The sequence below is a fragment of the Acipenser ruthenus genome, chromosome 5 (assembly GCF_902713425.1).
Source record: "Acipenser ruthenus chromosome 5, fAciRut3.2 maternal haplotype, whole genome shotgun sequence".
In the NCBI taxonomy this organism is placed as follows: domain Eukaryota; kingdom Metazoa; phylum Chordata; class Actinopteri; order Acipenseriformes; family Acipenseridae; genus Acipenser; species Acipenser ruthenus.
The window spans coordinates 1537240-1552721 of record NC_081193.1 but is presented as its reverse complement, the minus strand read 5'-3'; the positions used below and the strand labels follow the sequence as shown (position 1 = coordinate 1552721).

General features: G+C 40.2%; 1 protein-coding gene across 3 annotated transcripts in view; it reads right to left on the bottom strand.

Moving 5' to 3' along the window:
- Nucleotides 1-4712: 4712 nt before the first annotated feature.
- LOC117402894 (serine/threonine-protein kinase D3) overlaps nucleotides 4713-15482 on the bottom strand; it is a 111673-nt gene continuing 100903 nt past the window's right edge. For all 3 annotated transcript variants that reach the window (XM_034921398.2, XM_034921400.2, XM_059023503.1), the window contains 3 exons: nucleotides 8320-8593; nucleotides 7585-7670; nucleotides 4713-7436 (listed from right to left, as the gene is read on the bottom strand). In XM_034921398.2, coding sequence (XP_034777289.2) covers nucleotides 7263-7436; nucleotides 7585-7670; nucleotides 8320-8593 — 534 coding nt within the window. In that variant the 3' untranslated portion in view covers nucleotides 4713-7262. The remainder of the gene's footprint in view (nucleotides 7437-7584; nucleotides 7671-8319; nucleotides 8594-15482) is intronic.

Here is a 15482-nt window from a genome sequence, read left to right as displayed (position 1 = left end):
CTTGGGGGAGCCAGTGGTGTTCAATTCTGTATTATGTTGTCCATCAACAGATCATCAAAGCAACCGCAAATGGAAAAATGCAAGACTTCTTCATTATGCACAAAGAGGCATCTGGTTATCATAACGCTTAACTGTATTGAGCGCTGTTAATACCGTGTCTTTTGACTTGTTTGATCTGTAATGTGCTCAAGGGCTGCCCTTTGGAATGGCAAACTTGAGATTGTGTTCATTTTCACCAGTCATTTCCAAGTATCTAAAGACCCCACTTAGATAAAGCAGGCTGTTTGAAAGGCTTTCTTTTGTGGCTAGCGTTCTCAAGCGGATTCCTTTTTTGGGAGAACGAGTAACATGCTTTTCCAATCACTGTCCTCTCTAGTCCCTGAAAGCAGGTTCAGCCAGGGCTCACAAATGAAAGCTTTTTACTGGCATCGTCTTCAATACAAAATGGAACCCTAAAAACATGTAAAGATGCTTAGAGTTTTATTAAATACTGAAATACACAAAACACCTGCCAATCCAGTGGCAACTGATGTTCAAAAGACTCTCAGGAACAAGTCATTCAGTTCTCATTAACAGTTTTCAGTTTTGCCTATCACATCAGAGATACTACAAAAAACTAAAATACATTTCCATTCAGACATTTCTATTGGTAGCTTTTTGCTGACCAGTGAAACTGCATTAAATAGCCCTTACTACATTACCATTGGTTCATCACAGAACTAAAACTTCTTACAAACATTAAATAAAACGAAGTAAAAACATACAGCACTTTCAATACCAGCTTAAGCTTAGAAGTGTTAAAACCAAGACTTTTTTTGGCCTTAAATCAGTATTTTGTGATAATTTTTCTTACATGTATTTTAAGGGAATTTTTAACAAAGAAGGTACATTGTTATAACATCTTTTACAATGGGCCATGTTTACTAGGTTCTAAATCCATTTCCTAAACCCTCCAATTAAATACAGTTATTGTTGTGCAAGACCATTACATTTCATATGCTGGTTACACTTGGGCAGGTTAACAGATGGCAGGGCAGGCCTGTGGTATCCTGTTGTCACTGACAGTTAAGCCAAGCTGTGTGGATCACTGGTTTTGTTTTTAATCACTGGTTTGTACATGTCTCCAGCTTCTGGTTTTAATTGCTAGGCTGTATTATTGGGTAACATGACTTAATACAGCAGGGATCATGGGATCAGTGTTGGTTCATACTGTGCTGTACAAGCTCTATCTTGTTTCAGGTGCAGATGTGCTGCTTTCCACAGTACTGTCTGAATATGTATTTGGTATAGGTAACTTCAATCAGGAGATGTTCTGCAGAGTGATGTGTGGGTGTGTGCGTGGTGGAAGTGGGTTATGTTGGCTCTTAAAGTTCATCAGCAGCTGAATTGTTTCAGATGTGTGAAATTGATATACCTTTCTATTTTGCCTCTTAAAGCTTTGGAGATCTATGCAATTGCAGTGTTTGTAATACAGTGAAGTTAGGGATGCACAAGTGTACATGATTCATAGGAACATGTTTCTTTTACATATATTTCAGTGATTTAATAATAAAGGATTGGGGCATAAAATAATAACAAGTGATAGAATGTGGAATGGTTTGTGTTCAACAGGCAAAAAAGCCAAATCTATACATTTGCTAAAATTGCACTTAGGAAGAAAGGTAGCTCCACACATCAGAACTAAAAACAAATATATCCATAAAACAAACCAAACACACACAGTGTCTGTGAGAAAGCTGAGCCATGAGCAGTCAAACACACAGTGTCTGTGAGAAAGCTTAGCCATGAGCAGTCAAACACAGTGTCTGTGAGAAATCTTAGCCATGAGCAGTCACACACACAGTGTCTGTGAGAAATCTTAGCCATGAGCAGTCACACACACACAGTGTCTGTGAGAAAGCTTAGCCATGAGCAGTCACACACACACAGTGTCTGTGAGAAAGCTTAGCCATGAGCAGTCAAACACAGTGTCTGTGAGAAATCTTAGCCATGAGCAGTCACACACACAGTGTCTGTGAGAAATCTTAGCCATGAGCAGTCACACACACACAGTGTCTGTGAGAAAGCTTAGCCATGAGCAGTCACACACACACAGTGTCTGTGAGAAAGCTTAGCCATGAGCAGTCACACACACACAGTGTCTGTGAGAAAGCTTAGCCATGAGCAGTCAAACACACATACATTGGACAGCTACATTAAACTAGATGACATGTAATACAACAATCACAAAGCTTAATTCAATGAAATCTACAGACTTAAAAAAAAAAAACAAAGCCTTTAGTGAGCGCTGAGCATGTGTTGAGCTCCACTGGCAGGGCCGTGTGATTGGAAACGCACTTGTCCATAAGCCAGTCCACGTCACAATCCTTTGCTTAGGTAAGCAGCTTAGCCTCTGTGGTCTACCTGTATTCTACTCATTGTAACTCAGACCAGCTCTTACAAGGTGAATCTGTGCAGTTTGTTTAATGCACTTTGTTTCAGATCGTTCACACTGAATGGTTAACGCATGCAATAATCTGAGAATGCAGCAAGTGTGCCATCAAATTCAGGCCAAATGTCATCTCGAGGAATATGTTAAACAAAACACCAACGCTGACACGCTGTTCAAATACAATACCAACACATGTACAGTGCCTTGCGAAAGTATTCGGCCCCCTTGAACTTTGCGACCTTTTGCCACATTTCAGGCTTCAAACATAAAGATATGAAACTGTAATTTTTTGTGAAGAATCAACAACAAGTGGGACACAATCATGAAGTGGAACGAAATTTATTGGATATGTCAAACTTTTTTAACAAATAAAAAACTGAAAAATTGGGCGTGCAAAATTATTCAGCCCCTTTACTTTCAGTGCAGCAAACTCTCTCCAGAAGTTCAGTGAGGATCTCTGAATGATCCAATGTTGACCTAAATGACTAATGATGATAAATAGAATCCACCTGTGTGTAATCAAGTCTCCGTATAAATGCACCTGCACTGTGATAGTCTCAGAGGTCCGTTTAAAGCGCAGAGAGCATCATGAAGAACAAGGAACACACCAGGCAGGTCCGAGATACTGTTGTGGAGAAGTTTAAAGCTGGATTTGGATACAAAAAGATTTCCCAAGCTTTAAACATCCCAAGGAGCACTGTGCAAGCGATAATATTGAAATGGAAGGAGTATCAGACCACTGCAAATCTACCAAGACCTAGCCGTCCCTCTAAACTTTCAGCTCATACAAGGAGAAGACTGATCAGAGATGCAGCCAAGAGGCCCATGATCACTCTGGATGAACTGCAGAGATCTACAGCTGAGGTGGGAGACTCTGTCCATAGGACAACAATCAGTCGTATACTGCACAAATCTGGCCTTTATGGAAGAGTGGCAAGAAGAAAGCCATTTCTTAAAGATATCCATAAAAAGTGTCGTTTACAGTTTGCCACAAGCCACCTGGGAGACACACCAAACATGTGGAAGAAGGTGCTCTGGTCAGATGAAACCAAAATCGAACTTTTTGGCAACAATGCAAAACGTTATGTTTGGCGTAAAAGCAACACAGCTCATCACCCTGAACACACCATCCCCACTGTCAAACATGGTGGTGGCAGCATCATGGTTTGGGCCTGCTTTTCTTCAGCAGGGACAGGGAAGATGGTTAAAATTGATGGGAAGATGGATGGAGCCAAATACAGGACCATTCTGGAAGAAAACCTGATGGAGTCTGCAAAAGACCTGAGACTGGGACGGAGATTTGTCTTCCAACAAGACAATGATCCAAAACATAAAGCAAAATCTACAATGGAATGGTTCACAAATAAACATATCCAGGTGTTAGAATGGCCAAGTCAAAGTCCAGACCTGAATCCAATCGAGAATCTGTGGAAATAACTGAAAACTGCTGTTCACAAATGCTCTCCATCCAACCTCACTGAGCTCGAGCTGTTTTGCAAGGAGGAATGGGCAAAAATTTCAGTCTCTCGATGTGCAAAACTGATAGAGACATACCCCAAGCGACTTACAGCTGTAATCGCAGCAAAAGGTGGCGCTACAAAGTATTAACTTAAGGGGGCTGAATAATTTTGCACGCCCAATTTTTCAGTTTTTTATTTGTTAAAAAAGTTTGAAATATCCAATAAATTTCGTTCCACTTCATGATTGTGTCCCACTTGTTGTTGATTCTTCACAAAAAATTACAGTTTCATATCTTTATGTTTGAAGCCTGAAATGTGGCAAAAGGTCGCAAAGTTCAAGGGGGCCGAATACTTTCGCAAGGCACTGTATGTGAAGGGACCAGTACTTCGGAAAATACATGGGAGAGAAATCAACAGGAGGAAGCGACCTAGGGTTATATGGATTACACAGTGGGGCAATCTCCAGGGAAATAAATTTTTTGGTAGTAGTTTCGGGTTGTGTGTGTTTCCATGTAGTTTTTTTAGACTGAGAAATGCTAGTTCCAAATGCAAATAAAGTAATTCATATTAAAATACTGGAGGCAGTGTGTTTGTGCCGAGTTCAAATTTGGCCTTGTGCGACTTGGTGATTTCGTACAGCTTTCTTAAACCGGGTTTCCATGAAGTTTTTAGGTTGTCTTAAAACACAGCCTGCCTCACTTGGTCTCCAAAAAAACCACATCGTTCCTGTGTGTGCAGCTCTGCTGATTCTGCCGACACAAATAATTCATAACATGACATAAGAAAGCGCTGTGCACTATCCTTGTGTTATTTGCTAAACATTTTTTGGCTGCATATATATTTATTATAAACCTATTATACACATACATATTCATAAGAGATAAAGACATCACATTTCCAGATAACCTGCTATTACGACAAGAGAGTGCAGTTTGCATTTCCCATTTTGTATTTGAAACTGCCAGTAACAAACGCTGTGGCCAATGCTCATTTTCAAAACTGGCGCTAATTCAAACATCGATTCAAGTCAAACATCATTAATGTTAATCGAGTGTGGTGGTAGGAAAACAGTAAATGGAAGCAAATGAAAGTGCAAAGAGGGGCCCCCATTAAACCTAATGCAAAGCTTTGTAACAGCTGCTATGCTGTGTTCTCATCAGGGTTAATGCTGTTTTTTTAATGTAAAATGTCATATCAGTGAAGACAAGCATTAGAATGGAGTAGAATTTGCCGGTGAATTTCATTTGGTCAATGAATCTAAATGAAAAAGGCAAACCGGAACTTCATCTTCTGGTTTAGGCAGTAATTGGGATTTATTTTTTTAAACCATTAAATGTTTCCGGCATGAAACAAGTATTACCTTTTATTAATCTAACACTGAGGTCAATTGTTATTAAGTCGTTATTGAATTTGGCATTCAGAATACATTTCTACATGTATTTAATGTGGTAGTATAACATTTTTTTTGTGCTGTAAGACGCAGAGATTGTAAGCACTTTTTTTACTGAATTGCCCAAGTCAGGAACATATTTCTCCTAAACCAAGTTTCAACTGCACTGCCAATTACATTTAATCCACAGTATTCTGACGTTGCCAGAAAGCCGTCTATGATAATATTCAACATCTTAGGAATGAATAACGAACCACGGACTAAGTGGCATCCTTCAAAGACTGCATAAAAACAGGTAATGCACTGACTGGTTTGAAAGGGGCTCACAAATCCAGCATGCTGGTGCACTGCCTATGTGACGCGGGGCTCGTGTGATACACACACTCGCACACACGGTACCATACTAGGTTAAGACTGACTTCATTGTATATATAAAGGATAACCCATGAGTGATCATCCATGAATGATTGTGGAATACCCTGGGAGCCCCACAGGGTAAAATTACCACAGCGCTCAATGAACATTCAGAGTATTCTTTTTATATAACAAAGTGTGATGTATGGAATAGAAAGTATGTTTAAGCCTCAATTAAACTGCATTCACAGAATTACTTTCCATAGATCAAGCTCTGCATCTGCTTAGCAAAGCAGCGTAATCTGAAACAATGCTATTCATGATCATTCTGTCATTGGATTGGACTCAAACGCAAGATACACTAGATTCCAAAATGAGACATTGAAGAAATATACACATGCACAATATTGGATTTGATACACATCTTGTTTTTTTGCCAGGTTCTTGTATAATAATTGGGATCAAACAACTGACTGTTTGTATGGTTATAATGGGATATACCTACTGAGATGAATAATCCCGTTTGGTCTGCAATAAACTTCCAGCACGTTGGAATACAGATTTTGCTTCAGGTTAGTTCAGGTTGCTTCAGGTGCTGCATTGAGGCTCTCTTAATTAGGTCAGAGCAAATGACCAATGAGAAGGGAGCCCTTACTGAAATGAGTAAAGTGAGTCCTCCCCTGCAGAGTGAGTTTCACAATAAATACTGCATGGGTTAAAAGACACTTCTAATTGTGTCGTCATGCCAACCAACAATCACTTTGATTTTTTTATATTTAACTTTGGTCCTTTACACTAAGATTAAATATTTAACATTGTGCAAAAATCTCAAATCAATGCAGGATGTGGGCAAAACAATAGCATAACATTACATAGGTGTTCCAGTTTAAATAGTTTGAATTGGAGAAGAAACCTTCGTCTCTCGTTCAGAAATGACCCAACATTATTTCAGAAAGGAATGGACATTCAAACAACAAAATGTGAAAGGTTTGTTTTTTTTTTTTTTTTTTTTTTTTTTTTTTTTTTAAATACACATAAAATAACTTATTATATTTCTCCTCACATTCTGCTTATGCTACGCTAGACGTTTCTATGGAATGGGACTGTCAATATAAATATCCATGCTCTTACTGTTTCATTTGGTCCAAGCTTTAACCCTTATCTGGCTTGTGCTGTTGAGTACAAGTTTTGTTTCCACAGGATATATGCATAGATAGAAAATATTCTCCTAGCCTAAAACGCCGAGTTCAGTAACCTAGTATTTTATGGCTTGTAAGAAGGCAGCGAGATAAGAGAGGTACTGGAAAAGAAAGCCTTACTATATCTGATTAATACTTTAAAATCACTTTAAAAACCTGAAGTCCACGTAACTGACCTTGGTAGAAGCTACACCACCTCAGTTACAAGTTCACACCCACACCTGTGTGACATGCCTGGCCTTACCACACAGTCCTTAATAGCCCAGTGCACACGTGTTTTGGTTACTAGGTAACAATCTGGCCAGGCAGTCCCAGCTGAAGCAGTGTGTGCTTGGTTCTGGTGCAGCAGTTCCAGGTGGCTTTGTGAGTGTGCAGCGGCAGGGCTCCTGCACTCTAGATTGGCCTGTGAACAGACTGGGTTTTGGTGACTAGGGATCTTCCTCCATGTCGTCGAGGTTGGGTGCCATTATGAAGTGCTTAGGGTGTGCAAGGCTGTGCTCGTCCGCATACTCCTCCCAGCGCGCATCGTCACTCTCGTGTGTGATGTAACGCTCTCCTTTCCGAGTCTCAAACTCCCTGAGATCCAGCCAAGTCTGATAATCCTGGGAGGGGGACGCAAAATTCAATCCATTAACAAACACAGATGAAGCTTATGTTATTAAAAGAGAGTTACTGGACTAACTGAAACAATATGACCCTTCCCTTCCATTGTGTGTGTGTGTGTGCGCGGGTATACACAAGGTATATTACCTGTAGCCAGGGGTGACTGAGGGACTTGTCCACACTGTAGCGCTTCCTCATTTTCACTTGAAGAAGATTGTTTATTAAGTCAGTTGCTATTGAAAGGAATGGAAAACAACACGTGTGTCAACTAATATAAAAAGCATAAGGAAAGGATTTCAATTGAATTATCATTAACATGAAAACAGATTTCATTCCAGCAATCCTTTTCTATCTCATTTGGGTGGGCGCAAGGAGATTGAAGACGCCCCCAAGAGTATGTAGTGAGTCAGAAGCAGAGCTAGAATCTCACCCAGGTGACCTATGTGCTCATGAGTGTCCCATGACCTCCCATGACCTCCCACCCCACAACACTAAAAGTACTTTATCGGTACTTTCCTCTCAATACAGTTCTTATTCTGACTATGACTAAGTCTTGAAGTACACATTTCGTGCCACATGGTTTTTTCTCTACAGGCTTTTCATGGTTTATGTTTAAGAAAATAAGTTCTTGGCCATACTACTCAGTTCTTTGCACAACTTTAGCCTAAAATTTTGGACTTCAAAATTTCTTTAAAAAATGAAGTGTTCAGTCACTCTGAAATACACAGACATTCAAGAGGTTGCACAAGGGGAACCTGTACATCTCAGTAGGACAAACATGTGGTGCTAAAAATAATAATAATAATAATAATAATAATAATAATAATAATAATAATAATAATAATAATAATAATAATAATAATAATAATAAAGGCAGCGTACCTTTACCGTCACCAGAAATCTCTTTCCAGGGATTTGGTGGGTACATGAAGGCTGCATTTTGAATCTGGTCATTGATATCTTCCTCCTCGTTGAATGGGAAGGTGCCACTCAGGCTCACATATACAATGACACCCACAGACCACATGTCCAAGGACCTGTTGTACCCTTTACTCCTGAGCACCTCCGGGGCGAGGTAGGCTGGGGTCCCCACCACGGAGCGCCGGAACGATTTCTCCCCAATGATCCGGGCAAAGCCAAAATCACATAGCTTCACCTGCAAACACAAGGCACACAATAAATCAAGACGTACGTAATAAACTGAATTTATACACAGCTGTGAATACATACATACATAGATAATAAACTGTGTGAATTCATACACTGCTCCATCAGTACTGTACATAATAAACTGAATTCATACACTGCTCTATCAGTACTGTACATAATAAACTGAACTCATACATGGCTCTGTCAATATGCCTCAACATGGGGATGTCTGTGAGGCTGTCGCTGCAGCTACCTGTGCCCTAAGCAAAATAACTGAACCAATTGGAGTGTAAAAATGTGACCTTGCAGACATATATCATGATGGGGACTGGTTAACATCCTACTAGCTGTGGTGTTACTTACTATTTTTTTGTTGTTGTTATGCTTGAAGTGTATACTCATTGTACTCCCTGTAGACCTTCATTAAATCCTCACATCATTAAAATGTACCTTCATTGAATCCGCAATCATTTCACGTGAAGGTCTGAAATTCTTAGTTACAGCAAGGTAAAGGTCCAGAGCTCATTTTAACTGCCCCCTATCCCCATACCCACAAGCAAACACATCACTGCACAAATATCATTGTTACACATGCTGCTGGTTTTAGAGTTCTTCACTTGGTTTACGGGAGTTGTTTGCTTTTTTGGTAAATCAAAACAACGTCTTTTTCACTCGCCTGTCTTTTTTGCTGACTTGTTTGTACATGAGTTCTTTCTCTGCCAAAACAATAGAATTGTACAGTGCCTTGCGAAAGTATTCAGCCCCCTTGAACTTTGCGACCTTTTGCCACATTTCAGGCTTCAAACATAAAGATATGAAACTGTAATTTTTTGTGAAGAATCAACAACAAGTGGGACACAATCATGAAGTGGAACGAAATTTATTGGATATTTCAAACTTTTTTAACAAATAAAAAACTGAAAAATTGGGCGTGCAAAATTATTCAGCCCCCTTAAGTTAATACTTTGTAGCGCCACCTTTTGCTGCGATTACAGCTGTAAGTCGCTTGGGGTATGTCTCTATCAGTTTTGCACATCGAGAGACTGAAATTTTTGCCCATTCCTCCTTGCAAAACAGCTCGAGCTCAGTGAGGTTGGATGGAGAGCATTTGTGAACAGCAGTTTTCAGTTCTTTCCACAGATTCTTGATTGGATTCAGGTCTGGACTTTGACTTGGCCATTCTAACACCTGGATATGTTTATTTGTGAACCATTCCATTGTAGATTTTGCTTTATGTTTTGGATCATTGTCTTGTTGGAAGACAAATCTCCGTCCCAGTCTCAGGTCTTTTGCAGACTCCATCAGGTTTTCTTCCAGAATGGTCCTGTATTTGGCTCCATCCATCTTCCCATCAATTTTAACCATCTTCCCTGTCCCTGCTGAAGAAAAGCAGGCCCAAACCATGATGCTGCCACCACCATGTTTGACAGTGGGGATGGTGTGTTCAGGGTGATGAGCTGTGTTGCTTTTACGCCAAACATAACGTTTTGCATTGTTGCCAAAAAGTTCGATTTTGGTTTCATCTGACCAGAGCACCTTCTTCCACATGTTTGGTGTGTCTCCCAGGTGGCTTGTGGCAAACTGTAAACGACACTTTTTATGGATATCTTTAAGAAATGGCTTTCTTCTTGCCACTCTTCCATAAAGGCCAGATTTGTGCAGTATACGACTGATTGTTGTCCTATGGACAGAGTCTCCCACCTGAGCTGTAGATCTCTGCAGTTCATCCATGAGTGATCATGGCTGCATCTCTGATCAGTCTTCTCCTTGTATGAGCTGAAAGTTTAGAGGGACGGCCAGGTCTTGGTAGATTTGCAGTGGTCTGATACTCCTTCCATTTCAATATTATCGCTTGCACAGTGCTCCTTGGGATGTTTAAAGCTTGGGAAATCTTTTTGTATCCAAATCCGGCTTTAAACTTCTCCACAACAGTATCTCGGACCTGCCTGGTGTGTTCCTTGTTCTTCATGATGCTCTCTGCGCTTTAAACGGACCTCTGAGACTATCACAGTGCAGGTGCATTTATACGGAGACTTGATTACACACAGGTGGATTCTATTTATCATCATTAGTCATTTAGGTCAACATTGGATCATTCAGAGATCCTCACTGAACTTCTGGAGAGAGTTTGCTGCACTGAAAGTAAAGGGGCTGAATAATTTTGCACGCCCAATTTTTCAGTTTTTTATTTGTTAAAAAAGTTTGAAATATCCAATAAATTTCGTTCCACTTCATGATTGTGTCCCACTTGTTGTTGATTCTTCACAAAAAATTACAGTTTCATATCTTTATGTTTGAAGCCTGAAATGTGGCAAAAGGTCGCAAAGTTCAAGGGGGCCGAATACTTTCGCAAGGCACTGTATAACTACTGTGTGTGTCTGTGTTAGCAGAGCCAAACATTGTGTTTCACCACTGCAAAAACAAAGCATATTGCAGCAAACAAAAGTGAAGCACCAGGTAAAAAAAAAAAATCAATTGAAAAATGCCTGTGCTTCCTCTTTCAAGTGAATTCAAATAAAAATATACAAACCTATAAACACTGCTCCAGATAAGGTTTTGGGTCTGGGAGTAGTTTATTATTATTATTATTATTTATTTCTTAGCAGACGCCCTTATCCAGGGCGACTTACAATTGTTACAAGATATCACATTATTTTTACATACATTTACCCATTTATACAGCTGGGTTTTTACTGGAGCAATTTTTTAGGTAAAGTACCTTGCTCAAGGGTACAGCAGCAGTGTCCCCTACCAGGGATTGAACCCACAACCCTCCGGTCAAGAGTCCAGAGCCCTAACCACTACTCCACACTGCTACCTTCAAATTTAACACTGAGGGAGTACAATGTATTTTCAGGGGGTAAAATGCAACATTACCTTGAAGTCATGAGTAATCTTGATAAATACTGTACAATCTTTAATGGTAACAGGCTAGGTTAAAGATTAAAAAAGAGCCTTCCATTTGAACTGCAATGTTACTCAGAACTATTATGCAACCATACGTGTGTTCTTCATCTGCTCAGCGCATTTCTTGAGGTATCACACTGACTGCAAATTAATTACATTACTTAACTGTGGTACTTTCTGGGATACTGCCAGCACCCTGCAAAGGAGAATACGGACAGCTGGAAATAAATCATCTAAATGCGTGGCTGAAATTCGTGGTGCACACAGGAAGGCTTCACCTTCCTTGAACATTGGACCACATTCTATAACAAGGACTATCTATATAGGCGGGACAGACTGCACTTAAACAAAAAGGGAACAAATCTACTCAGAGAAAGGATCCTCGAGGAGGTTCAGAAGCATTTAAACTAGAAAGGAAGGGGGGAGAAATCAACAATAAAACAGAAGTGAGACTATATCAAAACAAGGGCAACGAGGTAAGATAGCCATAAAATGTATTTATCTAAGTGCTAGAAGTCTCAGAAACAAAATGTTAGAACTTGAAGCTACTGCACTAACAAGTAACTACGATGTGACAGGTGTTACAGAAACGTCGTTATCCGAGAGTGATGGAGACGAATATAATATTAGTGGGTATACACTGTTTAGGAAAGACAAGCAGGACAGAAGAGGCGGAGGGGTAGCGCTATACATCAAACATAGTCTTGAAGCCCAGGTGTTAAATCTGGAAGAAAAAACAACACAGAATCAATATGGGTCATAATAATGGACAAAAAAGCAAAGGGAATAATAATAGGGGCATGCTATAGACTGCCAAATTCAGACGCCAAGCAAAATAATCTGTTATACAATGACATTAGAAATACGTGCAGCAAAGGAGAAGCCATACTAATGGGGAATTTCAACTTCCCACTATAAAATGGAAAAACCCAGTGGGGAGCACCACAGATGAAATTGAAATGGTGGAAATGACAAATGACTGCTTCCTAACGCAATTTGTCAAGGCACCGACTAGAGGGGAGGCATGCCTTGATTTAGTCTTTTCAAATAACGAAGACAGAATAACTAAAACAGAGGTCAGAGAGCCATTGGCAAACTCAGACCACAACATGGTCTCATTTGAAGTGTTTTTTAAAACCCCAAAAGTAATGACTAAAGCGAAGGTTTACAATTTTAGAAAGTCAGAGACTAACAGAAGTAGATTGGAATAAAACAGAGAAAACATCCACGGAAAAAGGCTGTGTAACAATTACATGGTTAACATGTAGAAAACAGAAAGTACTGATTAGAGGAGAAACCTCAAAATGGAGCGAGGTAACCAGTGGTGTACCACAGGGATCAGTATTAGGTCCTCTGCTATTCCAAATCTACATTAATGATTTAGATTGTGGTTAGTAAGCAAACTCGTTAAATTTGCAGACGATACAAAAATAGGAGGAGTGGCAAACACTGTTGCAGCAGCAAAGGTCTTTCAAAATGATCTAGACAGCATTCAGAACTGGGCAGACACATGGCAAATTACATTCAATAGAGAAAAGTGTAAAGTATTGCATGCAGGCAAAAAAAATGTGCATTATAAATATCATATGGGAGATACTGAAATTGAAGACGGGAACTATGAAAAAGACCTAGGAGTTTATGTTGACTCAGAAATGTCTTCAGCTAGACAATGTGGGGAAGCTATAAAAAAGGCCAACAAGATGCTCGGATATATTGTGAGAAGTGTTGAATTTAAATCAAGGGAAGTAATGTTAAAACTTTACAATGCATTAGTAAGATCTCACCTAGAATATTGTATTCAGTTCTGGTCACCTTGTTACAAAAAGGATATTGCTGCTCTAGAAAGAGTGCAAAGAAGAGCAACCAGAATTATCCCGGGTTTAAAAGGCATGTTGTATGCAGACAGGCTAAAAGAATTGAATCTATTCAGTCTTGAACAAAGAAGACTATGCGGTGATCTGATTCAAGCATTCAAAATCCTAAAAGGTATAGACAATGTAGACTCAGGGGACTTTTTTGACCTGAAAAACCTCAAAATGGAGCGAGGTAACCAGTGGAGTACCACAGGGATCCGTATTAGGTCCTCTGCTATTCCTAATCTACATTAATGACTTAGATTCTGGTATAGTAAGCAAACTTGTTAAATTTGCAGACAACACAAAAAGTGCAGCAAAGGTCATTCAAAATGATCTTGACAGCATCCATGACAAATGACATTTAATAGAGAAAAGTGTAAGGTACTGCACGCAGGCAATACAAATGTACATTATAAATATCATATGGGGGATACTGAAATTGAAGAAGGAATCTTTGAAAAAGACCTGGGAGTTTATGTTGACTCAGAAATGTCTTCATCTAGACAATGTGGGGAAGCTATAAAAAAGGCCAACAAGATGCTCGGATATATTGTGAGAAGTGTTGAATTTAAATCAATGGAAGTAATGTTAAAACTTTACAATGCATTAGTAAGACCTCATCTAGAATATTGTGTCCAGTTCTGGTCACCTCGCTACAAAAAAGGAGGCAGTGTGGTCCAGTGGTTAAAGTTCAGGACATGTAACCAGAAGGTCACAGGTTCAAACCCTACCTCTGCCACTGACTGACTGACTCACTGTGTGACCCTTAGCAAGTCACTTAACCTCCTTGTGCTCCATCCTGCAGATGAGATGTTAAATCAATGTCCTATTGGAAGTGACTCTGCATATAATGCACAGTTCACAGCCTGCCGATGTAAAGTGCTTTGTGATGGGGGTCCAGAGGAGGCTGTGTGGTCCAGTGGTTAAAGAAACCGGTTCAAATCCCACCTCAGCCACTGACTCATTGTGTGACCCTGAGCAAGTCACTTCACCTCCTTGTGCTCCGTCTTTCGGGTGAGATGTAATTGTAAGTGACTCTGCAGCTGATGCATAGTTCACACACCCTAGTCTCTGTAAGTCGCCTTGGATAAAGGCATCTGCTAAATAAACAAATAGTAATAATAATAATAATAATAATAATAATAATAATAATAATAATAATAGGTGCTATATAAAAATATAGATATTACTAATATTATTATTAAAAAGGATATTGCTGCCTAGAAAGAGTGCAAAGAAGAGCGACCATTATTATTCCAGGTTTAAAAGGCATGTCATATGCAGACAGGCTAAAAGAATTGAATCTATTCAGTCTTGAACAAAGACAACTATTTGGCACACCACACTCTCATAAGAACCATACACCTACTGTACCCTCGCACACCACTCTCATAACACACCTACTGTACCCTCGCACACAGCACTCTCATAACGACACACCTACTGTACCCTCGCACACCGCACTTTCATAAGAACCATACACCTACTGTACCTTCGCACACCACACTCATAACACACCTACTGTACCCTTGCACACCACTCTCATAACGACACACCTACTGTACCCTCGCACACCACACTCTCATAACGACACACCTACTGTACCCTCGCGCACCACACTCACGACACACCTACTGTACCCTCGCGCACCACACTCTCATAACGACACACCTACTGTACCCTCGCGCACCACACTCTCATAACGACACACCTACTGTACCCTCACGCACCACACTCTCATAACGACACACCTACTGTACCCTAACGCACCACACTCTCATAATGACACACCTACTGTACCCTCACACACCACACTCTCATAACACACCTACTGTACCCTCGCGCACCACACTCTCATAACGACACACCTACTGTACCCTCGCGCACCACACTCTCATAACGACACACCTACTGTACCCTCGCACACAGCACTCTCATAACGACACACCTACTGTACCCTCGCGCACCACACTCTCATAACACACCTACTGTACCCTCACGCACCACACTCTCATAACGACACACCTACTGTACCCTCACGCACCACACACTCATAACACACCTACTGTACCTTCGCACACCACACTCATAACACACCTACTGTACCCTTGCACACCACTCTCATAACGACAC